Here is a 27,359-nt window from a genome sequence, read left to right on the forward strand (position 1 = left end):
TCTCTTTTATCGCGTCTAAGTTAAAATTACTTCCTGAGCTTAACCCGAAAAGGTAACTGGGACACCTGAATGTGTATTAAACAATGTACTTCAATGGCTAAGTGGTAAAGGACGACTAATATTGAGTTGGAAGATACTTTCAATAGCTTCACATTTCTACCCCAAGTGGTTAAGCTACTATCAAACCCAAGATTTGTTTATTACATTTTTAATTCAATGGTGGTAAAGTCTACCAAGGACATATATGATACAGATGACGTGTGATCTACTATGTGGTGCATGTCAGTGCATTAGATTCAAGAAACGAATTTTTTTCCCGATTTTCTAGATCGAAATTCGTCACCCCTCTTACTTCAAGTAAATCCAAAACTGTCTCACCACTCTGGACCATCACGAAGAAAGTGTGTCTTCACAGGAAACTGAGCCCAGAACCATAAGCACCGAAACAACAACGCTAGGCATTCGGTTTGTGGAAGCACTCTGTTGATTATACTAGTCTTGTCTTTCAGACTATTTCTGTCCCCCTTGTTCGAGTGATTTAAAAGTTTTGGTTGTGCTAATCTATGTAAAAAAGTTGAGACGATCTTACAAAATTTCTCTCTTCTGTAATTTAATTTGTTATTTGTAAGACTTCATATTAAGTTATAATGTCCTTGTAATAATTACTATGATATCGGTTATCAACGGAAAGAGTTACACAACAGGAAGAACAACAAAATTGATAAGGTAATTCTTCTCGTAGTGACACAACACTGTAACACTATTTCACAAAGATTTAAGAAAGAAAAAAATCTGCATTAAAGACTCTCACGCACCTGGTAGGTTCTATAACCTTAAATCCCTACATTTTCTTTCCCATTTAACCAAAGTTAATTTTCAAGACCAAAGAATAAATAAATACATAAAAAAAAAAAAAAAAAAAAAATCACGATTAATGCCCTGACAGACATCTACAAGGTCAGTGTCATCACCATGTCAATAAATATTAACATGAATACAACCATTATTCATACAATAACAATAGAAGACGTCATTATACTGAACATTTATTTTGGGAAGATTGTTAAGTTGAAGAAAGACGTTTTTAAAAATAAATAAATAAATATGATTAAGAAAGGCTTAAAATTCAGTTTTATAAACATAACGCTATTGGAGATCGATAGCCGAGTTTATTGATCTCTTTTATATAAAAACTATTATCTTCATATGTGTTTAAACTCATACTGAAATAACGGGGACAGTGTAGAAGTTAGTCGTATTTCAGAAAATGTTCTCACAGAGAATCTTTTCAATGTGGCATGCGACATGACGTGACACGTGACTAATAATAATAATGTGTAAATCACACTAGTTAATACAACTGGGGATTCAGAAGCTGCGTTAACAGGAAAAATCGCATTTTGTTGGTGATCAAAAAGTCAAGTGCTTCTACAGTGTATTACATAAAATATTTTAACATAAGAATTATAATGTATATTTATATTCCTGTCAAGACTACTATGACTGTTCAATGTCTGAATAATAATACAGTCTATTTCTAAAAATCGAAACATTCTAAGTAAAAATACTAAAAACAATACCTACCAGCACTGAGAGTAATGAGCAATTAATGACGGGATATTATCAAAGCAGTTCTCTGAGCTCTCGAGACTAAGCTGTCCATCCACGGCTTGAATGAGGTAGTGTTCGATGTAAGGTCCTTTTCCTGCCGGAAGCCGCACGGAAATTGCCATGGTATCAGTCTGACTGGATTGTCGCACCACAAAGTTCTGTGTGTGTGTAAGAAAAGAAGAAAGATATATTATCTATCAGTTAATACTTCATAACGACGAACTTTAATACACTCTAAATGACAATGGTAAAATAGGCATAGAAAAAGGTTACACAGACATATAGATTAAATGTTACGACTAATGATGGCGAATTACCATACATATTAAGTTTAATGAACGTGTAAAAAAGATAAGATATCTTTTCTATTGAACAAATTGAATAAGGACGCAGCTTTTTAACAATCACTCACAATATTACATGTGCGGGATTAAAATACAATACTGCTTTACGTATTTGTAGAGATTGGAAAAGGCATTTCCCGTAACTTTAGTGCTTTCCGGTTATTTTCTTATAGAAAAACCTTATTTCAATTAAGATACATTTTATACATTGGTGATGCAAACTAGGTGCTCCTGTTTACATTAGATACTTAACATTTGAAGAAACTAAATTGACATGATTATAAATATTGAATTCAGGAACACATCTAAATATTTAGTAATGCCGAAATTTTCAATGGGAACCCGCACCATCTTCAGTTACTTCTTTTAACCTTTCTCTTTAAACATAAATTCACATTGTTGTTTCAAATCACATCTCATAACTTTCAGCATAATGAAACATTATTTCGGAATGGTTAAGCTTATCTGTAACATCCCAAAACCAAAATACATGAAACATATCATGAAATTTGATTAAAATATTGTGTTTATGTAAGTACATAAGCCGCTGACGAAGGTGAGGGTTCCCATTGAAATTTTCGGCATTGACATATTGGAAGCATTCGTGAGTTTAATTTAGTAGATAGTTGGCACGTTCTTTAGTATGCATGGTCCCTTATTTGATTTTCAATTTTCGATGCTGATCAAACGCCTTGAAGCAGTTAGAGAACTACTTAGAGAAATAGCCCAAAGGAATAGGAACAAACAAGAACAATGATGTGAGGGGGATGTGGTGAAAACTCATCACCTAACTAAAAGCCATCCGTCCGGCCATAGTCCCTCGAGGACTGTACCGTCGAGGCTATTAGTTTTTCAGGTTATTTGTCTGGTGCATTCAACTTATGATAGAGAATTAATGACGAAAGAAGAAAACAACAATAAAACGTTTTGAATCAGATTGTCCTGCCTTTTAGTTTAAGACACGTTTGCAAGGCAAACTGTATGTAGCAACTTCCAAACGTCTTGAGTGCCATTTATAAGAATAATAGCACGTGAATGGTAGCATCACAAATCAGTCATTTACGAGCTATCTTCTTTCTCTTTGTTAACAATTACCAAAACACAATAAAAAAGTTGAACTCGTACACCAGTTAAGTTGTTTACTAGTTTCCATTTGATTCGTATCAGTTAAGTAGGGCGCCGGGAAATGTCATATCGATTGACACCATTTTGGATGTAGTATGAATATGGAACACCAAGGTTCATTGTTTATTAACAGAAGTCATCAGCAATAAGTTTAGTTAAAAATAAATTTTTCCAATCTTGGATCTTTCTAGATTAGTTTCCATGATAAACTATCATTTCGCAGTATTCTTTCTACTTGCTTTCTCACCCGCGATGAATTTGTATATAAAGAAAGGTTGTAACAATTCATTGATTGTTAATCAGTTTTATGTTTATTCTGAGCTTTGGAACAAGTAAAATGTCAAAGATTTAGGTTCTTAATTCGATTTTGAAAGTAAATACCGGTATATAACTGTACGATAAAGCTAACTTTTAATCTTTTAGCTCTTGTATAATTATTTGGTATCCCTAATTTAAAATATATAGTCTACCTTCAATCTATTATCTTAATTTTCAGTTTTCCCTTAATCTTCGCGAACCACACGTAAACAAGCTAGCAGTCCTGTTCATTCGACATTAAGTGCGTTAAGAAAAAGGGCCAGAACCTGCCATAAGGCAGGAACACTAAGAAGAAATTATCAACAAAAGTACTGTGGAACAGACTGGAGGCATCTGAATTCAATATACTGGAGCTAATCCAAATTACATTCTTAAAAAAAGCTACTACCTAAAGCATTGTTAATTCTAACATCTATAGTGTGATCAGTATATAATAAGTACATAAAAGTCCTGAACTATTATTAATAATTCGTGAACTATTGATAAAGCCTGTGTGAATGTTCCACGAAGATCAATTAATTCTATGTGGAAAGTACTGAGAGTAGCTAAGTAGTGACTTAGATAATTGAAGCACTATGACCGTTTCGTATGAAAAGATCCTTCATTTCATATGTGTTGTTTCTCTATCTATTTCGGCAGATTTTACTTGTCTTAAAGGAATTGTTAATGCCTTTATTTTGCTCTATGATTGGTAAGTTTCGTTTCAACTTTTGCTACTTATTTTCGAAAGGAATATGTCTCTAAGTGAACGAGAAAACAGTGTAAACAAATTAAAACCGTAAATCAGCATTGCTATAAATCTACCACAAAAAAATTTAATGTACTCTACTGTAGAGATACACACTTTAAGGTGTCCTAATATATATAAGTCATAACATTATATTAAACTCACGCCACAGCTTCAAACATGCACATAATCACATTGTTTTTAGGTATGCCCTCATATCAAGTGAACATATAGATGTTCTTAAGAACGGAGTAACAAGCAATCTCTTTCAAGCTTGGTGTCGAAGGTAATTGGGCACCCATTTTGCAACTACAGCGGACTCTTTTTAATTCGAACTTGGATAATTCGAACAAAAGTTTATTCCCCTTTAAAACAATTTTAAAAAAACTGCTAAAAAAATCGTGGGTAAATCGAACTTTTGAACCTCCTGTTTGGATAATTCGAAGTATTTACAGTGGAAAAATTTAAAGTGTTCGACTGCAAATAGAACAATGCAATCAATTGGTTTTTGCTTATCTATTATTTTATCCAGAGGAGACCGTGGGAAAGGGAAAGCTTTGTTTGTTGATACGACCTCTGCTGGACTTCTTCCCGATATAGAGAATTCGACAGAATGTATCTCTCCTCCACCTCAATAACTTGGATGCGTCCATTCCTTCTGTAGAAGTGTGAATGACTTTGAACCCTGTCCTCCAATAGCAAATTACTTGTAAGAATGAAACATTTGTGCAATTCTTTTAAATGAACTAAAAGCAGTGACAAAAAGGTATGCAGATTCGTTTGTGATCTATTGACATGTATTATGCACAATGACGAAGTGCGGCGCGTATTCTAATTCCTTACGAAAACGTAGCGCTTTAAAGGTAAGGTGCATTGCGTGTTAATTAGTTTTTCATATACAGTACAGTTACAGTATTTTGTTCCCTTGATTTTACTTAAAAATGAGAGTTTTTGCTTAATTCGAATTTTGGATAATTCGAAATTTTTTGTTGCCCCTTTGGACTTCGAATTAAAAAGACTCCACTGTATATACACAACAATATTACCAAAAAGAAAAAAAGTCACGTAAGTCACCTTCAACTTTCGGGATGCCAAGATCAGTTCAAAATGATCCGGACACTTTATATATATATATAACCAAAAGATATCAATTCCATGAATCCTTCTAGAAGGCTTGTTGCTTCTCTTCTGGAAAGCAATCTCATTTAGTTGAGAAGTGGAATGCACATCTTGGCGTTCCGAGGGTAACAAAGTAACTAAACTATACTGTTAACAGAACATAGACTACAAATTTCCCAGAACTTCACCTGATTATTTCACCATTTTTTTTTTCCTAGAAGAGTTTACTCAATTATATTGTTTGACAGCTAATTGCTTTTTAGCAATTATAATGTGCACGCTGAATCATTATTATAATCGCGTACAAATATAATTAATATTCTTTATGTACAGGCATTTGTTTGTAAGCCTGTCACCTCTTGCATCATCATTACAACACTTGCAAATTCATAATCACACTTTCTTAGGATGTTAAAATAATTCATATACAGAACTGATATTTTCTCTACATGATACTTTTTTTTTTTTAAACAAACCAGCAATATTTTGAAGAGTCATTGTGTTTAATGGAGCAGATGAAGCAAATGGATAAAACATTCACTAAAAATGTTACAATATATATATTCAATATGTTTATCAGATGAAATAATCAATGCATCAACGCACTGTTTACTTATTCTTTTATTTCTTTTTTATTTATTTATTTATTTATTTATTTATTTTTTATTTTACAGGACTAAAAATCTGCAAAATTTAAGAATCCACGACAGCCACAATCCTACGGCATTACCATTCGGCACATTTGGATGTTAAAAGCTCGCGAAAAACAAAATCCTACTTCATCAACTTTTCTAAACTGTTGTTCTTGTAGAAAAGAAGCGAAAGAAATAATGATCTGAAGGAGCGACTCCGAGCTGTATGCGGATTTCCTATCATTCCAATTCCTGCAATCCTAAAGTTTCTGGATTAACTACCCGCAACGAAGTGTTATTGATCTGAAGCAGAACCTTCTAGTTGTTGATCAAGGCCGGCAATTTCTTCACCATCTACAGGGCGACCGCCTAGAAACAATTTTCAGAACATTATACCATCGATATTCTACCGTATGCACAACATGTTACTTTTCGTTTAGCTTTTCCTTGTGTACAGTTGACGGTAGTAAATAAATCTTTGAGTTTTACGGTGATGATGAGAAATGAATGAAATGGAGGGATGAATAAAGTGGGAAGAAACGGGAGAACCCCGATGAAACCCACGCATACGGTGTTTGTACAGTTGACAGTAGTATAGTTGGCTTGATCTTAACCACTGATAAACCACTAGCAGAATATCGCTTTTCACTATCTACGACAATCCAACGCCAAAACCAGTCGTCCAAGGATTCTGAGGTAATTGTTCACAGAGTGAGTCGTCGTTTGGCTTGTTATGGTGTTAAGCTTAAGGGGTGAAAATCAAAGCCGTCTCTAGATAAACTCCGTGTTTGTGAGGATGATGACACACGGTGCTTTGGTACGATCCTATCTGTATTGCCAATTGACGTGCACTTGTGCGTGGATTGGTCGTTATAATCTCCAAGAGGTTCTTGCTCATGACAAATGGTCTCCCAGCCCAAGGTTTGTCTTAACGCTCGTGCCAACTGACCTGAATCACGTAAACATTTTCGGACTGTACGAATATTCACAGTTCTCTCCCTCTCCACAGCATTAATTTACTTCGCAGTGTCTGTAGCTTACATCCCTGTTTTCCAATAATGTTTTAACATTATATGAATAACCACTGATCGAGTCCCATGTTTAACCATCTCAATTTGAGTGTAATACGGAAACCGACACTGTGGAGCTGTCTACATGATGGTTGGCATTCGCTGCACATCAAACTAATGGAGGAGCTCAAAACAAACGAACTTGTGACTCAGCTTGGTATGTGTCTTATTTGTAACACTACATAGAAAAAGTTCCTTGTTTGGCTCTGAATGAGTTCAATGTTAAACTGACCATTTCGTGTGATGTTTTTCTCCGAACTATTAGTTGCTTGTATAAGATTATTGGAGACTCATATATATGATCTATCAAAGATTAAGTAACTTAATTCACATAAAAAGAACTTAAGATTCATTTCTGGGTGCAACACGTGCAGTGAAAAATACTTCCCCTCCCTTGATGTACTCTAGCTGTTAGCAAACAATAATTACCCATAAACATAAATATCTATTTCTCTCTGTTTACAAGACAATCTAATGTAAATTCACAGCATGTTTAAAAGGGATTAAACACATTAGGAACTGCCTCAATAAAGTTTATGGTTGGGTGCACCTCGCGGAATACTAATCGAGCCGTGCTTATTATATCAGTTCAACGAAAGTGAAAACCCAGAAATGGGCACTGCGCCAGATAGACGGAAAGAAGGAGAAAAGAAGAAGAAGAAAAAAGACGTTACGCTCACCCTCCAAGATGCAATGCAAGTGGAAGTTAAGGGAACAAAAATGAGACGATTACTTTTCTGACTATTCATAATAAATTGTAAAATAATTAATATCATATTGAATGTTAAAGAGCTTATACCAATAAATCAATACTTTTCTAAAATAATAATAATAATAATAATAATAATAATAATAATAATAATAATAATAATAATAATAATAATAATAATAATAATAATAATAATACTCTTCTTCCTGGTCTATTGTTTAACTAGGTTTGACGCACGAGAACTCGGATTTGATTCTCTATTGGAGCGCTTGGAACGCATTACAGTGCTTAGGGTAACCCAAAAGTTGATATACACCCCTGAATTGATCAAGTATAATATTCTAGCTTATGGGTTTATTTGCTTCTGATGTTCCAAGCTTAAAGTATAAGTAAATAGGCTTTAAGAACAAATAATAAAGAAACTGATGGGTAACAATAAGAAATGATATGAAATACAGAGGGCTGATCAGTACGGGACTGTATACCTACTTTCGGACCACCCATAGCCTTGCTATTAACATCATCATCATCATAGGTATTCTGCCTTTATTGGCAGGTCACTTGCCGCAGCTGAGAAGCTTCCATGCTCCACGGTCCTCCGCTAACCTTTTCGTCTTCGCGTATGATCTTTCTGTTTTAATATCATCCATTAATTGTAGTCTCCTTCGCCCCCTCCCTCTCTTTCCCGCCTCTAGGACGTCCCTCATGATACAATCTCTTCTTAGGCAATGCCCCAACCAGTTTCTCTTCCTCTTCCTAATAATGTCTAAAAGTGTTCTTTTCTCACCCACCATTTCTAACACTCTCTCATTCGTTTTCCGCTCGACCCAACTAATTCTTTCCATTCTTCTCCACATCCACATTTCAAAGGCTTCCAGTCGATTTTCGTCACCTTTACGTAATGTCCACGTTTCCGCCCCATACAGTACAACACTCCACACGAAGCATTTTATGAGTCTTTTTCTCAACTCTTTGTTCAAGGTCCCACAAAACAGACTTTTCTTTCTTTTAAAGGCTTCTTTCGCCATTCCTATCCTTGCTTTTATTTCACGTTCGCATTTCATGTCATTACTAAGAACACTACCCAGGTATCGAAAACTATTCACTTGTACTATTTTCTCCCCTCCTACTTTTATATTTGACACAGACCCCTTCGTTCCAATCACCATGGCTTTTGTCTTTCTAACATTTATTTTCATCCCATATTCTTCAAAGCCCTTTCTCATTTTTTCTAACATTTTATTGATTTTCTTTTCAGATTCTGCAACAAGCGCCATATCGTCTGCAAATCTTATACATCTAATCATTCTACCTCCTACCGAAATGCCATCATCATCATGTAGGCTCTTTTCCACTATTTCTTCTAGATAGACATTAAATAGTGTTGGCGAGAGGCAGCATCCTTGTCGAACTCCCCTTCCAATTGCACTCTCTTCCGTCAGTTCTTCCCCTATCCTAACACTTACTTGTTGGTTCATAAGCGGCATAAATACAGACCAATCAACAAACCCTTAATACTTTACCAAGTAATGCACCACACAAAAATATCCTTCGTTTTTCCGTTTTGATTGTTTTTCTAACGAAAACAAAACTTGAACCAAGTGAGTTTCGTTTTAAGACTGAAACTACGGTAGACTTCCAAATTATTTGAATTCAATACTCAAACTTCAAATAGTATATCTATGACTACTGGTTCCAATAGGGAAATAAGATCGAAGATATGTGTTCCTCGGACGCTGAATTCACATCAGAAAGCCATTACTGACCATTTCTTACTGTTGTTATTCTGTGGGGATTAATATTAAAACCAGCAGTGGTAACTGATGTCTCTCTCTCCTAGTTGCAATAAAAAGAATAAAATCAAAGATAAAATATAGTCTTGTGCTGAATCCACATCAGAAATCTACTTGTCGCTAACTATTTCTGTTTTAACCATTATACGATCAGTCTTGTAATCGAATAACGTGGATATTCACCACTTCCGGTTTCAATAGATAGATAAAAGTCAGAAACAAAACTTATTCTTGGGGCGCTAAAACTAAAAAAAAAAAAAAGTTTTGTGATATTGCTTATTGTTTTTGCTCTATGGAAATGACTATTGAAACTGGAAGTACTAGTAAATGCCAACAACTTCTGAATTCGGTAGAGTATTGCGAATGGTGATATGTTCTCTTGAGATCCTGTCGATTGTTATTAAAAAACGCTTCTCGCTATTTATTACCGTTTATGTTTCTTTGGCGATCAACGTTAAAACCTGAAAGGGTTTATTTCTATCATTTCCGGCTTGAATAGGAGGTCAGCGGAGGGAGATGGAACCTATTCTTGGGACGCTAAATCGATTGAAAAAAATCCCGGTTCCTTTCGCAATCGTTCGTCTTTGCTCTTGAAAGGGGAAAATTTCAACCACTTCCGGTTTTGGCACAATGTTCCGGGTCGCAATGACGTGTTTTCCTTAAAACTCTAAATCGATTGAAAACAAACCGATTGTTACTATATATTACCACTTTTGTTCTTCGGCGAAAAACATTGAAACCGAAAACCGCTAATTCCAACCACTTCCGGTTTCAGTAACAGGTTAACGGAGGAGATGAAACCTATTCTTAGGACGCTAAATCAATTGAAAAAAAAAACTACTTCTTGATGCTCTGATACCTGTCAACAAGCAGAGACAAACATATCTATTCTATATGAGTTGCGACACTTATATAGAAGAAGTTAAGAGTAGAAACAGTCACGTCGAATAGGAGAGAGAGAGACTTTCACAAGACTTAACAACATACTACGGGACTTACAGGATTATTATGAATTACAATTACAGAACTGTTACAGTATAACAGCCTAAAAAAATGATAAAGACCCTACCCCCTTTGCTGTTTTATTTATTAAAGGGAAACAATAATTTGTGGGCCAAATAGATACATATATTGACATGTATAAAGATCTCTATTCATATTTTGAGTGTATCATTTTACATTTATATTACATAAAACAAGGAATTTTCGTGCAGTTATTTTAGAACAGTTCGCAATTTCTTGCATGTAATATAAATGTTCACTTTTGTACTAAGTTAAAAATTATACAATAGTAACTTGTGTACCATAGAGTAGCGTTTTAAAATAGACAAACTAGAGTACGTGCAAAGTCCCCATTCCCTGTATGGAACCACATGGACGTCCATGTTCATAAATCACTATCTACATTTCAGCCATTGCGGCCCAGAAAACGGCAATTAACGGCCAGGCAACGTCTAGTCCGGTAATATGTGGTTAGCAAATATACGCCCAGTAGTGATGTTATATTTTGGCTTCTAGAAGCGAGTTTGGCATCTTTTCATTCAAATAACTATCTAATAGGCTAACAAGTCAAGATCGCAAAACACATTTGCCCCACCAAGAAATGAACTCAAGTTGAAACATAAGGATACACTATTAAAAGAAATGTCGTCCGTTATGTAAGATTTCTGGTTACGCTATTGCGGCGAATCCATTCTAAGATTCTTTCTTAAAATTGTAGTAAACTACAGCAATTATTCCATCCTTTCGAAAGTCAATGGGGCAGTGATCGAAGTGAGACAGTATGCGGTGGTATGCCATACCATCTCTGATTTTTCAATGATGAAGGTATACCGCTTCTGGTTTTTCAGCGATCAAGACATACCGTCACTAGATTGTAGACACTAAATACCTTTAATAAATCCATTTTTATACTCAGTAATTGACGAATAGCTTTGCACATGAAAAGGTTTTATTTTTTAATGTGGAAATAATTTTTAAGTTGACAACACAGACATTTTTGTTATCTTTTTCCTACCTTTTGTTTTTAAAATGAGATGTCTTCAAAGAAGTTCATCTTGTTAATTTTTTGGTGTGCCATACTGAATTGTTTTTTTCTTATGTGTGTGTGTGTGGTCTTCTTGCCTTAGTGCATATAATGTTGTGTTTTGAGCATGGGACGATTTAGGGGTTGTCTGTTGTGGGGGACGGATCTTTCAAGGTTTGGAATACCCTCGATCGAGTGAGGGGTCCAGGAGTTGAGTTGAGTTGAGTTGATTTTAATTTAACGTCCCTTTCAGCTATATGAGACGTGGACCTACTGATTAACGTGGAATCCGAACCACATGAGCTCCCGCCGGGAATCGAACCCGGGTCTCCCACGCCAAAGGCGCGTACGCTAACCGCTTAGCCACGAGGGAGCTCGGGGTCCGGGAGTTTTCTTCCAGGAAATTTTTAATATAAAAACTCGGTTTTTAAACATTTTCGTGTATAATTGTCTACAATACAACATAAAGGGACACTTTTAATTGTTTTTAGAAAGTTCTATGCGGGGGATCAAAGTCTTCCATGCCCTCTTTCCCCCGTCCCGTAACTACAGAGAAGCTCTCTAATGGTTTTCAGTGATTATGAAATAGAAATGTAATCTTTTAGGCAAGATACCCTCACTGTATTTCAACATTTAGATAGATAGTACGTCGAGTCAAAATCGTAATAAAACATACTGCCTCTGCTTTTCTTCCACTTCGAACACTGCACAAGGATATCAAAACTTGTCAGTCTGATCATATTAACTACTTAAAAAGATAGATCTCTATTTTAACGCCTTTTGCATGTCAATATCGCAAATACAGATAAATTTATAACATATACAGGGGGAAAAGTCATCTGTACATGACAAAATGTAATGTTTGGCTTACCCCTTCTTCTTTTCCCTGGAGAAGATGCACAGCTCCTGCCCGTTGGATTCCCGGAAGGAACCAAATGGGGTGGCTTCTGATAAGACGCTCCACGACGCCAATGTCACATGGCGGACTTTCTCCACTGCCAGCGCTACTACCACCGGATGAAGCTCTACTTGATTCATGGTCCTATAAGCAAAGAAAGAAAAAACGGAACATATTTAATATATTTACTATCTATTAAATAGATCAAAATAATATTTATAACTTCCAGACATAATATTGCTAATATCTTAAATGTTGTATCATGCAAAGCATGAAAATTGATCCAAAGATACGAGTTATCGTATCTTGATTAATTAGTGTTAAGAATTAAGATCAGATAACATACCCATGGCTGTAAAAGTCTTGATTTTTTAATATAAATTCTTTTTATTGATATTTCTTTTAATTTACATGTAATACGTATTTAAGCAGTGGTATACTCAGAATTTCATCAACAGGAATATGTCAAGCACTAAATTTCATATTCTTATATATATAAAGATATTCTATAAATGTATTGAGCCACTTTGCGTATTTCTATTATACATAAACGGCACAATGTCTCACGAATGAGCAAGACACAAGTAAGGCATTTGCCATCATATAATCAAGGTTTCCAACTTTTATAATACAAACACACAAAGTGTCTCAATTACACAGAATATCATACTATTGTATTTGTTTACTAGCAAGTGTACAGTAGAGAGATGTGTTGTATTTTGCGGTTAATGGTAAGGTGGAAAAGAAAAAAAAAGTGTTTGTAAAATACTGTTTAGTATACGAATAGTTTATTGATCAGTTGTACTAATAAATTTGGTGAACTGATGAACATCTGTTGTTTTCGAAGTTCTTCAATGTTCCTTTATAAATTTTTGAAGGAAGTTATAGAAGTTATATTTTTTATGAGTTGTTGCTAGTCTTAGGTTAAATTTGTATGTTCGAATACTAAGACCATAATAAAATAAAGTTTTATTCTCTAAAAGAAGTTAACATACAGGGAGTCCATAAAGTCCTGCAGGAAACTAAAACTCCAAAACTTCGAAACCGTTACGTTTAAGTGTATAAATTTTGGAGGTTGGAAGAAGGGAAGTTTCAAGTTTTGTTCTGGCCACAATGCTCGATAATGTTTGCGCGGGTAATTACGTGACTTTAGATGGCGTCCATTAAAGAAAAGGCACAATGTGTCTTGTGGTTTGTGGAATTAAAATCTTGCGCTTTAGTGCGGAGAAAGTTCCAAACAATGAATAGGAAAACATCCAAAGCAGAAACAAGTATCAAGAGGTGGTACGAGAAGTTCAAAGAAACTGGAAGTATGTCAGATTTACCACGCAATGGAAGGCCAGGAACGAGTGACGATGTGATTCACACGTTGCAAGACAGCGTAATCAGGAGTCCAATGAAGTCACTTAAACGTAGGTCATTGGAACTGGAAATACCGAAGTCAACGTTACACAAGATCGTACGGAAGAATTTGAAGGTCCGGCCCTATAAGTTAAAATTTGTGCACGAGCTGATAGAGGAAGACTGTGACATACGAATGGAATTCTGTGAGTCAATGCTTACCCACCTACAAGGAGATGGTGACCTTCTGTCTCGATTTGTTTTCAGATGAAGCCACATTTCATGTGTCGGGAAAAGTGAACAGGCACAACTGCTGATTTGGGGGTGGAAAATCCACGTGAATTCGAGGAGCACAAGTGGGGTAATCGCAAAGTCAATGTGTGGTTGCTGTTTCAATGGACCACATTATCGGCCATTTTTCTTCGAGGAAGAGACGGTAAATGGTAACAATTATCTGAACATGCTACAGACATTCCTTTCTGTCAGAACTTACTAGGTTAGGCATCCTTAATGAGGTCCACATGTAACAGGATGGGGCACCGCCACACTATGCCCTTCAAGTTCGACAGTTTCTTAACGAAGAATCTAAGAAGAGATGAATTGGCCGAAGAGGACCCACACCTTAGCCTGCAAGATCACCAGATTTATCGACTTGTGATTACTGGTTGTGGGGACACATGAAGACCAAGCTGTATTCGCAGAATCCAGCTAATCTGTACGATCTCAAGAACAAAATAACTTATGTAATTTTGAACATTCCAGACGAGCATCGCCAGCACGCAATTCTTGGTTTCCCAAAAAGACTGCAAGAGTGTTTGGACGTGAATGGTGCACAATTGGAGGTTTGGTGATGAACCTTAACTAGCTGAAACAAAACTTTGAACCTTTCTGTAAGTACACCAAAAAGTATTTGTTAATACATTACGTAGCTTCCAAGTTACAGAGTTTTACTTTCCTGCAGGACTTTATGGACACCCTGTATGTAGAAACATGTAGTAAGAGATGATAATAGTTAAATGACAAATTTCACATTATATTAAGCTATCACCAGTGGCGTATTTAGAGGGGCTATTGGGCTCAAGCCTCACCCTCGAAATAAATTTGGTATACGCACAACTTCATTAAAATTTGTCGGCACCCAAAAGGAAAAATATAAGTGCTTATTCAGTTGCTGTGCATAGTCCCCCCGAAACAAAATCCTAAATACGCCACTGGCTGTCACGTATTAATCTCAATAATGTGATTCTTATGTTGATTAATCTCACATTCGATTAATTCCTTCAACTGGCCGCTAAAGAGGAATCTTGGAGGAACATTTTACAGGAATAATTTATCATTACAATAAATACCGTCTTGTAAAGCCTACAGCGTAATTAGAAGCGCTTAATGTCTATTGTAATTTATAAATTATCACATATTTTTACAGGAGATCCAAGATTGATTCTCAGCGAGAGCTCATGTATTTCAGATCTCACGCTTAAGCTGTAGATCCATATCTCAAATAACCTTGGTACCGAAAGGGACATTAAGCTTCAATGCAACCAATAATGTTTCTGCATGTGAATATGTTCAGCCTAGAATAATGTGATATTTAATATGTTTTAAGAAACAAACAATATGCATACTTGTACGCAAAATATGTTTCCTGCGAAAATTCTTTTAATCGTACTAGAAAGAGCAAGCAAACAAACAAAAGCCATTATGTATGGCATCCAAGAAACAACTGCGTAAACTGCTGCATATTTTTATGGCAAATTTGCGAAAATCGAAAAAAAAAAGTATTTATAATCATTACAAATACTGGACTTTATTTTCCTTTTTTACATTCCGAAAGAACTGTAGCTTTTATGAGATGCAGATTTTTTCATATATGACCAAATGTTTGGTATTTTGTAAACCAAAACAATGGTTTTTCACTTATATTACTCATTTGCAAGTTCAAAAATCTGAAAAATTCTAAAGCAATTAATAACAGAACATCAGTTTCAACATAACTTCTAAAGTTCTATATGTTTAACCACATGAATTTATTTTCATTTCATTCAATTACATAGACATTTACCATAGAAGATTTTTTTTTATATATATATATAGTTCCAGCAAGTTAATGTATGTTGGTTTCTGATGTGTAGGTTAACATGTTCAATTTCCAGCTATACATGAGCTTGTCGTATACTACAAAAAAAGTGAGTTTTCTCACTTGATACTACGTATGCGTATGTTCCCCTTTCTGACTTCATTCCACAAACTCCATCATTCATTCATTTTCATTTGCAGTTATCAGCAAAGCCTAGAGAGAGATTTCTTACAGAGGTCCTTCGAGTGAAGTGACAAATTCGTATTTCTTAACGATATTGAAAGCGTGTGCCTGTATTAAGAAAAAAGAAAAGGACATAGATTTATGTGGAAGATTAAATTTTCCTATTTTCTTTTAAATAAAATGAAATTTTAATGAGCTGATTTTACTGACTAATCTATTTAAATATACTTTGGTAAAAAATTACATTTTCGTATAGGCTGTATAATTTTAGAGCTTAATAATCAAATTTATTTATTTATTTTTACATATAATGCAAATTCATTCTGGAAAGTCAAAGGGGGCATTTAACTAAACTTGGAGAAAAACAGTAAAATAATACCATTAAAATCACAACTCAGTTGAAAGAAAACCCAAAAATAATTCTCCATGATGATCAATTGGCTTTTAAAAAATAGCGTAGGTACTCACACTGTTTAATATATCAGGAATTAAGCAGCCAAAATTCTCCAACAAGTACTGTTGTATATGCATAGAGCGGAGAGAGGGGTTTTTAGTTCTCAATTTAGTTTCTTTTTGACAAGCGTGATTTTTTGTTATCTATCTATCTATCTATCTATCTATCAATATATATATATAGGGATGCACGCGAGACTGAAAATTTTATGCGAGACGAGACTAAACCATGCGAGACGAGACGCTAGACGAGACTCGGTTAAGTCTCGCGAGATTTCTCGCAGTCTCGCAACACTTATGAATTATATTTAATTGTATATTTAGTGATTTTACATTTATTGAGTTTTCTAAGTTGAGCGTTAATGCCTCCAGGAACAAAAGTAATTGGGGCAATAGACATTTTATGAGATTTATTATTATTCAAGGTTGATTTTCAGAATTAAAGCCTTCTTTAGTTTCTAAACATCATTAAAAAAGAAAAGCTTTGTAAATTGGAAATTTATTACAGCATCGATTTAGGACTTTATTTTGCGGCAGAAACACATACACGCGGGCGCGCACGAATACATGAACTTCTGTTTTTGGTCTGAAAAGCGAATAAGACTCCCTATTGCTTCGAAATGTGATATTTCTGTTGTTTCTATCTTTTTACATTACTACTAGCGATTAATGTTGGAGGATGGCTGGGAAATCCCCTCTCGTCAAAGTTTATCCCCGGCCCGGCTCGCAGAAATAACATGATATTTTTACATGGATTAAGTATTTTCTGTCTATATATTTGTCAAAAACATTATCCTCTACACAACTGTTCTCCTACACAAGTAACGTATTTTTACATTTTCTCTGCTTCTTCCACAAATTTAATGCTAGAGAGTTTAAACTTTCTGAAAAGAAAGTTCAAACCTATTCTAAGGAAACAATCCGTGTCAATTTTGGATATTATGACGTTAGAGCATTTCTCGGCCTAGAAGCAGGCAAAGACAAGGTTGAAATCCGGTTAAATAAAGACGAAGAAATTTACATATAGATATAGTAAAATGATCCGGGTTTGGTTCAATGAGTTCAGAAAAACATATACGGAAACGTTATATTCTTTATATCCTAATTACATTTGCGACTTTTTTTTCGGGGCAAAAATGAGCCCACATGGCATACTGGAAAATATTGCTGGAGACCTGTAAGCTGGAAAACAATGTTGGATCCAGTAACAATTTATGCTGGTTTTCCTGTAAATTATGCTAGTAATTTGACAAAAATCAATGGTCCAGCAATCAAATTCCAGCACAACTTTTCTTTTAATTTGGAGTGGAGGGGACACAAGTTCGGATACCATGTTGAACTTTAGGTTCCGTCTCCTTAGGACGTTATGAACATTCATCCCATGGAAAGCAATGGCAAACCACCATGGATTCACCTTGCCAAGGGACTTTTAGGTCAAATACCTGCCTTCGGAAAGAATATCACATCATCATTCATTAACAGCCATAGAATAACACATTGCAAAATTTTGACCCAGAATATATGCGAGACTGCGAGACCATGCGAGAAAGTCTCGCGCGAGACACGAGACTCAAAATTTTATGCGAGACGAGACCAACATTTGAGGCTGCGAGACGAGACGAGACTTTTCCATTTCTGGTCTCGTCTCGCGTGCATATCTCTCTCTCTCTCTCTCTCTCTCTCTCTCTCTCTCTATATATATATATATATATATATATATATATATATATATATATATATATATATATATATATATATATATTTCAGAATCTTGCAATCATTTTTATAGAGGTAGTTGGTGAATAATTCATATTACATGCCAGTAGCCAAACTCCCGCTATAAAAATTATCGCGTGAGTACCTTAGGATTCTGAAACATGGATTTTTTTTTTTGGGGGGATAGGACACATTAATTCCCACGTGAAATCTTGACCTGACCACGGTAGGTCCCATAGTTTTGGACGTATAGACCTTTAAAGCGCAGTTTTTTCATGTTTTTGGCAGCCATAACTCCGAAAGGAAGCATTTGTGGACCCAGGTTGATATATACCTTTTGTCATATCTTGGTGTCAGGAATCACCTCCCAAACGTTGTCGGTGTTGTTTTGAAACACGCTATATATATTAGGCCCTATATTAAAATTTCTGTATATATATATATATATATATATATATATATATATATATATATATAGAAATACATATATTTCTCACTATATATATATATATATAAAGTGAGAAATATATGTATTTCTATATATATACAGAAATTTTAATATAGGGCCTAGTAAATGTTTATTTTAAATAATATCTTGCTCAAGGGAGGGGGGGTTAAACCCGAAATCATAATCTTGCACACGGCACTGTATGCATATCTAGGACTCTTCAATAACTTGTAAGTACCACGGCCCAAAGTCCTTTAAAACTTCACTTCCTCTTAACGACAAACACACAGCACATAGCTTCACTATTGCGGCAGCAATTCCGATATTTTCTTCCTTCTTTTAAGTTACGAGTTCTCATAACAAATACCAAGTCTTTGAAGTTAGATTCACCAAAGTCTTCAGACAAAACTAAAGAACTTTCGCTGATTGTAGTTACATCTTTTTTGCCAGTCTTACTGAAATTGTAACCAGTCTTTGATGCTAAAAATAAACATAAGAATATCCTCAATATATTGTATTATTACTTTGTATGGGAAAGAATGTTGATCAGAAGACAGGAAATAATACAGCAGCAGCAACAACAAAGACGTTACTTCCGTTTTATTTACAGAAGTATTTGGTAAACAGAAACAAAAAAAGTATTAATTTCCTCTTCTTAATCGAAATATCTTGTTCTAACTTCCGCCATTTTCTTTTAAAACTTAGACCGAAACTTTAATGACAATCTTTTGTTTCTGTTCATGAAGGGAATGCCTGAGAAGAAGTAACTAATCATGGTTTTTTACCCCCTATTCTTCTCCCTCCTCGACGTCGACTGGCAGTCACTTCCTCTCAATTGACAGGCAACATCAAAAGCGTCTTCAAAATCTGGATACGGACACATGATACTTCCCAAATAATGAAGAACTTTTTTAAAGGAATCACAGATCTATTGCATTACGTTCCAGAACAGTTGTTCCGCTGTCACAACGAATGAGTTTAGGTAACACTCTTCCTTCTTAAAATTCCGTTAATGTTGATTATATTATTATCTCGCAACGCAACACCTCTCAATATACTATTTTTACGAAGTAAGATGTAATAATGTGATCATAGCCTTAACTTCGAATCATATTCTTATTTAAAAATAATATATATATATATTTAATAAATTAGTCAGATTATGATGAATATTAGTAGATATTTATTCTACTGTATCCGTGTTTCTTTCAACAAAACACGATAACTTGCTTGAAGAAAGAAAAAAAACTTTATATTAAGGATAGGTTCGGAACTATGCTAAAGAATAGCGTTTAGAACGTTTGAAGGCGGTGTTTCCGTTCCATTTAAGCACTGTTAACGAAAATGAAAAGGTTGCTGTACGTTTAGTTCCTATAGATTTCTGTGTTTATATTGTATTTACTTATACATTTTATTTTATTTATTAGTTCTGTAACAGATCGAGTTTCAGTATTCGTCTGCAGCTCTGTATCTTTGTAGAGAGTTGCCTATAAACTTTGTGTGCCTATTACCTCTATTTGAAAAAATGAAATGAAATCTTTAAGTTTGTCCCATGGTTATGCCGGTTAGGCTAAAGGAGACGGTGATAAAGAGAAATGAGTGAAATGGTGGAATGAAGAAAGTGGGAGGAAACGGGAGAACCCCAAGAAAACCCACGAGCACGGTGTTTGTCACCACAAAATCCACACGGCGCGAGCTGGGATCGAACGAGGGACAACAAGCATCGGAGGTGAACGCTCTACCACTGAGTCACCGCGCCCCCACCTCTATTTGAAATACAATGTCTAAGTTCGCATGCAGATTTTAGTTTTCCTTATAATTTTAATTGTACGCAGTGTTGTACATTTTGCCTCACAGCTGTTCAATAGTATATATGTAGAATAAATGTATTATTATTATTATTATTATTATTATTATTATTATTATTATTATTATTATTATTATTATTATTATTATCAAAAAACCTGCTCAAAGTAAGTAACAAATATTATTAAAGGTTGTGAATTTCCGACATCAGTAAAACTTTTCAGCATATTCACGTTGAATTAAATCTTCCTTTTTTATATTTACAGTCAACACGTAGGCTATTAAAATGTCTATCTCAACCAGTTGGTCAGTCTACGAGAAAACCTATCATAGTAATAAACAGTGGCGGATCCAGCATATAATTAAGGGAGGGGCTAAACCATAGTTTTCAGCTTTATCTAGTGTAAAGCCGGATTGAAGCCCATTTCATCCAGTGTATATCTGAGCGTCAAGGGGGGGGGCTATAGCCCCCCCTTGGATCCGCGCCTGGTAATAAATATATGTAAAAGGGAAGATATTTTCAGAAAAGAACGATAAACTTTTGAACTAAGTTGGTTCACATGTAATCTCCAGTTGAACAAAATTTCTTTTTTAATATTATTAAGTGCGTTTCTTGCAATTATGATATTATAACCTTAATAGACTACAGTCTAGTAAACAGGTTTGATTTCTAAAATATAGACTTGGAATGGACACAACGGTGTTTCCTTTAGCCTCTATTATACTAAAACCTTTCATTCAAATTTCACTTAGTTTTTCCCGCTGAAATTTTGTAAGAGTAATGTAGTCTATAAACAGTGAACAGTAATAGAAACATTGATAAATAAATTAAGACTGAATTGCACGAAACATTTTGTAAAGACTTTTATAAAATTTTCCTGTGAAGGTGTCTACACACATTAACCTTTTATTACTATTATTATATTAGAGTTTGCGGGAGGTGAATGGTAAAGCACTCATCTCTGGCTCGTGGGGTCCCTGGTTCAATATCAGCTCTTACAAAGAATACTTTGTAGTGGACAAACACCGTGTGCGTGGATTTTCTCGGACTTCTTCCTTTTCCTTCCACTTCCATCGTTCCATCATATGCTAGGGATGCGCATGAGACGAGTCGATACATAATTTTCCTGACAAAATTCGAGTCGAGACTCAGCTCTTCCAATAGAGAAGAATACATTTTTTGAGTCAAGACATCACTTTTACAGCACATTTTCGAGACGAGACAGCGTCAAATCTTGTCTCGTGCGCGTCCCTAATCATATCGTCATCACAGTCTCCCTTAGCCTCAGTGCATAATCATAGGACGTTAAACTAAAAACAATATATTATAATAATAATTATTCTTATTGTACATATTTTATAAAACGAACTGAACGTTTCAGTATTCCAACTGTTCTCAATATTATATCCATCTATTCCTGAAATTGCTTGTAACAAGAACGAATCATTTTCTAACCTGTGTCACGCCTATGGATGATCACATTCCGAACAGTGACACTTAATCACCGACAACTCTTTGGAAGTGTTCCGAGTGAAAATCCACCCTCATCTACGCCTGAAGCATATAGAAAAAGAATGAAATGGTGAGAGGAGAGGTCTAGATTGATGATTTTTCGTGTGACGTGTCGAATTCGCACTTTGATTTATTGCTTGCAAATAGACTACGTGGCTATGCATTTCAATTGTGGAAATCTCGGAGGTTCTTCTTTGCATATTCGTTAGGACTACGCTAGACTGTCTTCTTGTGCACTGTTGGTGTTACCAGCGTTTCAGATAACCTTCCCCAGGATTTTCGACTTTACACACAGTAGTTCATCATTCGCTCATTTACATATTACAAGATAGTGAAGGCCCAGAAAGTAAATTAGGTGAGGGAGAGTTTTTTCTGTCTCATGGAGGAAAGGAACAGACCGAGTCTGTGGTTGATCTACCAGTGCAGAAAGATCAAGTAAGATTCCCAGATTCAGAAACACGATTCTTTAAGTTTACAAACTAAAATTTTAAATTAGCTTCTAGGAAACCTACGCAGTATTTGTACAGTTGAAACAGCTCAGCTGGACTACAGGAATTGTGTAAATCTTAGTCGGACTACAGAAATTCTGTAAATCTTGATTAGACTAATGGAATTGTGTAAATCTTAATTGGACTATGGAAATAGTATAAACTTAGTTGCACTACGAGATTGAATAAATATTAATGCTACAGTCTACGTAGGCCTATGGGCAGCCAGACTGCGTGTTCAACTGCATGACTCAAATGGGAATTCCAATTAACTTTATCATTTGTGACTTTCTAATTCGAAGTTGTTTTCATTAAATTAGGTCCAGAAGTCTGGTTTTTAATTACGAGCTATATTAAGTCTATAAATTAATTATGAACTATGATTCATCACGCAGGTATGGTCTAGTGGTTTAAACTTTTAGGCTGGCGATTACAAAATCTGTTTCTTGCGAGTTTTAAATCTGCTAAGGGCATGGGGCTTTAGAACTTTTCCTTCTACCAATTCATTATCATAATTGGCGATAAAATTCATAACCATCATCATGTTTGGAAAGAAGGAAAAATTCGTAGGATGTAGAACTAAAGAAAACGTAATACCTAGAAGGGGGCACAGCGGCTCAGTGGAGGGATCTCTGGTGTGTGGGGTCCCTCGTTTGATACTGGGCCAAATAAGTTTGTGGTGGGTTTTCTCGGGATACTTCCGCTTCCTCCCACTTTCACATTCCACCAAATTTTCAATAATCATTCACCTGCCTTAATCATTCATCTCCTTATGCCTAACAGGCATAAACGTGGAACGCTAAACTGAAATATTTCACTTTTATTTCGTAATACCTAGGCTTTGCACTAATCAAAATACAACTTCCATTTCGGAGTTATAGAACTTTTCTTTTTCGATTCAAATTTCGCTTCATAAAGAACTAGTACCATGTTAACAATACAATTATTCCTTTTATGAATGATGGTAATATAATAATATTGTAATGGTAGACAATCATCACGCAAACACCATTCACTATATACAAACATGAGATTACGTAATGACCATCAACACAATACGATAACAAGACCTCATTAAAAGAGTTATGTATAATTATATTGTTTTACATATTTCAGCACAATTTTTATTTTAAACCAGCAGGGACGAATTCATTACACAATGCGGCTCAGAACAAAATAAGAACAATACTTGGGGGTCACTTTCCTCCCCCTACCTCTGTGATAACAGCTGAATGTGCGTAAATCGTGCATTTGCCGATTCTTTGTTCTATTCTGAGTGTGCAGTTGCCTTTCATGTGTCTAGACCTAAACACAATTAGAGCTTGCGATAAGAAAATTTGACAGTAATATATATATATATATGGTAACCAAAAGATTATTAGAAATATTTTCACAGTTAAAAGTCCATTTACGATTATGCGCGCAGGCTCCACAGCTAGAAATTCATGTTTAGTATTCCATGACGAAGTCAACCGCAATCCATTCATCTTTAGAAAAGATATTCAGGGAAATACAAAGAAAACATAATAGAATGGTACTCTCCCCTCCAATACTTCCGGCATCATTTGTTTCCGATGGATCCCAAAGAAACGTAATATTTGTACTTGTTTTGTGTTGACTTTTTAAACTATGTAATGAAAGATGAAAATTTTAAGTTTTGTTTACACTTCCAAAATTAAGTTTGCATAAATAACTATACTGCGCAGTCCAGGTAGGTCTATTGTAACATCAAAATGTAGATTTCAACTTCTCAATCGATTTCCGTAATCCAAGAAGTCAGAGTATCATCATGTAAAAATAACTCGCATATGTAACCAAATTATATTAAAATAACGAGGGAGAGGGAATTTTTAAGATTTCATAAAAATATAAATTTTATGGCATAGCATGAAAATATAATTTAAACAGCTAAACTGCTAATCTGATTGAGGAAATATAAAACTTCTTTCCTTCGCGCTTATGGCTGAATTTGTTGTATTTCCTTGGAAATTGAAATGTCAACAAATTAATAGTATTTATTTACAAGTATATACGCTATATTACGAATCTTGAAGCTCCAGCAGTTGTGTGTATACTCCAAAAAGATGACATTTTCTAATTTTCCTTAGAAACCAACCTGAATACTTTTTATGGCTCGAAAAAGAGGGTATGTCAAGATTAAAAAAAAAAAAAAAAAAAGCATTTGGTAATCCTAAACTTTCATGTAAATACATATCTACAAAATAATAATAATTAAACAGTGTTTACTGAAATTGAACAGCTGAAATTTTACTATTTTGAAAGTCATTAGTATGTTTACTTCTATAGTTTTTTCTTCGTAATAATTGATCATGACAGAAGCCACATTTCTAAAAACAAACAAACACAAACAAACAAATGGAAATGAAGAGTCAATAATGATCATACGAAGAGGGAGTAAACAAAAAAAACTCTAAAACAATGTTAATTGATTTAGTTCGCTTCGTGTTTGTGTCACACAACAAGGCAAACACATTGTTGGATGGTGGCAGGGCCACAAATTACACAACGAAACGACGGTTCAATCAACACCGAAATCTATATTGGATTTCGATTCCTCTCCCCCCGCGTCATCTTTCAATTCCGTGTACTATCTCCCCTTCCCCCCTGAGCTCTGTACTTTATCAAGAAGACTAGGGGGCGGGGGCGAAGGGAGAATGAACAATCATTTATTATCAGCGTCACTAGGCAAATCCGATTTTCACATGCTGATTTAATGCTATACGCTATGATTGGCTTGTTTTAATCCGTCTTTTTGTTTGTTCTTTTCTCTCTTTTTTTATTTTAAAGTTGGGTCAATATTGGAGAGATCCGCCATTATTGTCAGAGTTAGCGGAATTATTTTTTTTTATCACTGAAGAAAGGACTTCACTAGCGTATTGCCAGAAGGGGCTATTCTGCAGATTGAGATGTAAACCCGTAACAGCTTACCTAAATTATTTCTTATTAGTTATACCCACGAGACGAGACGAGAAATAAGGCTTTCTCGTCAACTCTCAAATTTTTGTACACGTTTCATCTCGTCTCGAAAAACTCTTTCTCATCTTATGTATCTGGACTCTCGAAAACCATTTCTCGTCTCCTTTGGTAAATCGTATACAAGTTTCAACTAATCTCATCTCAATTCTTGAAGAATTCTTTCTCATTTTATCTCGAAAACCATTTCTCGCTTCCTTTCGTATTTTTTTTTTTTACAAGGTTCATCTCGTCTCGATTCTCGAAAACCATTTCTTGTCTCGTTTCGGAAATTTTGTACAAGTTTCATCTCGTTTCGTAAATGATACAAAGTGTATGCTCTAATTTGTATCACAATTTCATCCAAAAGCTATCAGAACCCTTCCGTGTCACTAAAGGTCCATGAAGGATGTAGTATAGTAACATTTAAACTGTATTTATTATTGAAGGATATTGTGTAATGGCGTATCTCTTAAACGTTGATAAATGTTCTATATTATGTTCGTACAATAATTTTATCCATTTATATGAATTGTATGGCGTAACACTAAAACTGTAAAAAAATGAAATGAAATCTTTAAGTTTTACGTCCCACGGTTATGCCGGTTAGGCTAAAGGAGACTGTGATGATGAAAGATGAGTAAAATGGTGGAATGAAGAAAGTGGGAGGAAACGGGAGAACCCCGAGAAAACCCACGAGCACGGTGTTTGTCCACCACAAAGTTCACTTGGCGGGGGCTGGGATCGAACCCGGGACCCCAAGCACCAGAGGTGAACGCTCTACCACTGAGCCACCGCGCCACTGAGTTTTATCTCCACGATTTTTTTATAGTCCACCATTTTAGGCCAAACGAGGATTAGGCCAAACGAGTATCCTTATTTCGCCTAAAATGGCGGACATAAAGCTTATCTTTTATCTGTCATAAAAGTGTCAGATAATTGGTTAGGCGAAACGAGGATTAGGCCAAACGATGCAAGATCATTTAGACTACATTAAATGAATCCCTAAGAGCAAGAGGAATAACTGAAAATACAAAAGAACTATTGCCAATCCAATACAATGCTTATGTGCTGACATCCGGGGCGATTACCGTGACAAAGACAACACGGAAATTCGCGTGAAGATAACGTCAAACAAAAACATTATGAAGCAAATATACAAAAGGATGAGATTAAGACTGATCTCGTGTGGCTTTGAAAGGTTCAAAACCGTTGGCCATGCCGTACGTTGGGTATTTCTGGTTCTTTCGAGAATTGATCAACATAGAGGTGCCCGAAGATAAAAAGTGATGGACTTACGTAATACAGAATATGCATAGCGTTTTCTTTGTCTTCAGGAAGAATGTAAGAAAGAATTTGCCGAACTTTAGTGGTTCTACTGTTTATAACTGCCTTTTCACATTTCCTAGTTCATTGGTGTGTATAATTTCAAGTTCATGGCTAATGGGGTCGACCTTTAGGTTACTTGTCTATAGGATAATGTTTTCTTTTTCCTTTTTAGTTTTTGACTAGCTGTGTAATTTAAAATCCTACGGCATACTTATGGACATTTAACGTTTTCTTTCCTACTAATGACAAGTTACTTTGTATTTTTTATCATATAGAACATTATCTACGGTACTGAATCTGCTTATCAAATAACGAAACATAGTTATTGTCACTATTTCGAAAGATGCGTATAAATTATCCAGCTTATGGCACTAATGCTTTGGGGTGATGTGTGGTCAGCACAACGGTCCCCCTCCCTCGTTCAATGCTGGCTTTCTAGACCAGAGTTCGTTAATTCTTTCTTTCAAGTACATCCCCAATTGTTCTCACGACATTGGATGAACGTCACAATGACCTGGTGAGTCTGTCATCCATCTCTCCTCTGACCACTGACTTCGCTGGTCTCGCGAGAATACGTATTAATACACTAATCAACTTTTCTGTAAAGCGTTAACTTTCTTCCGGCAAACTAGTGTAAGCGTAGCGGCCCAACGTTTGAAA

The 27,359-nt window shown here is 35.3% G+C and overlaps 1 protein-coding gene across 5 annotated transcripts in view; it reads right to left on the minus strand.

Moving 5' to 3' along the window:
- spri (Src homology 2 domain-containing protein sprint) overlaps nucleotides 1-27,359 on the minus strand; it is a 946,527-nt gene that overhangs the window by 64,516 nt on the left and 854,652 nt on the right. For all 5 annotated transcript variants that reach the window (XM_081771977.1, XM_081771978.1, XM_081771981.1 and 2 more), the window contains 2 exons: nucleotides 12,346-12,516; nucleotides 1,585-1,769 (listed from right to left, as the gene is read on the minus strand). In XM_081771977.1, coding sequence (XP_081628103.1) covers nucleotides 1,585-1,769; nucleotides 12,346-12,516 — 356 coding nt within the window. The remainder of the gene's footprint in view (nucleotides 1-1,584; nucleotides 1,770-12,345; nucleotides 12,517-27,359) is intronic.

The sequence above is a fragment of the Thermobia domestica genome, chromosome 9 (assembly GCF_964235325.1).
Source record: "Thermobia domestica chromosome 9, izTheDome1.hap1.1, whole genome shotgun sequence".
NCBI classification, from domain to species: Eukaryota; Metazoa; Arthropoda; class Insecta; order Zygentoma; family Lepismatidae; genus Thermobia; species Thermobia domestica.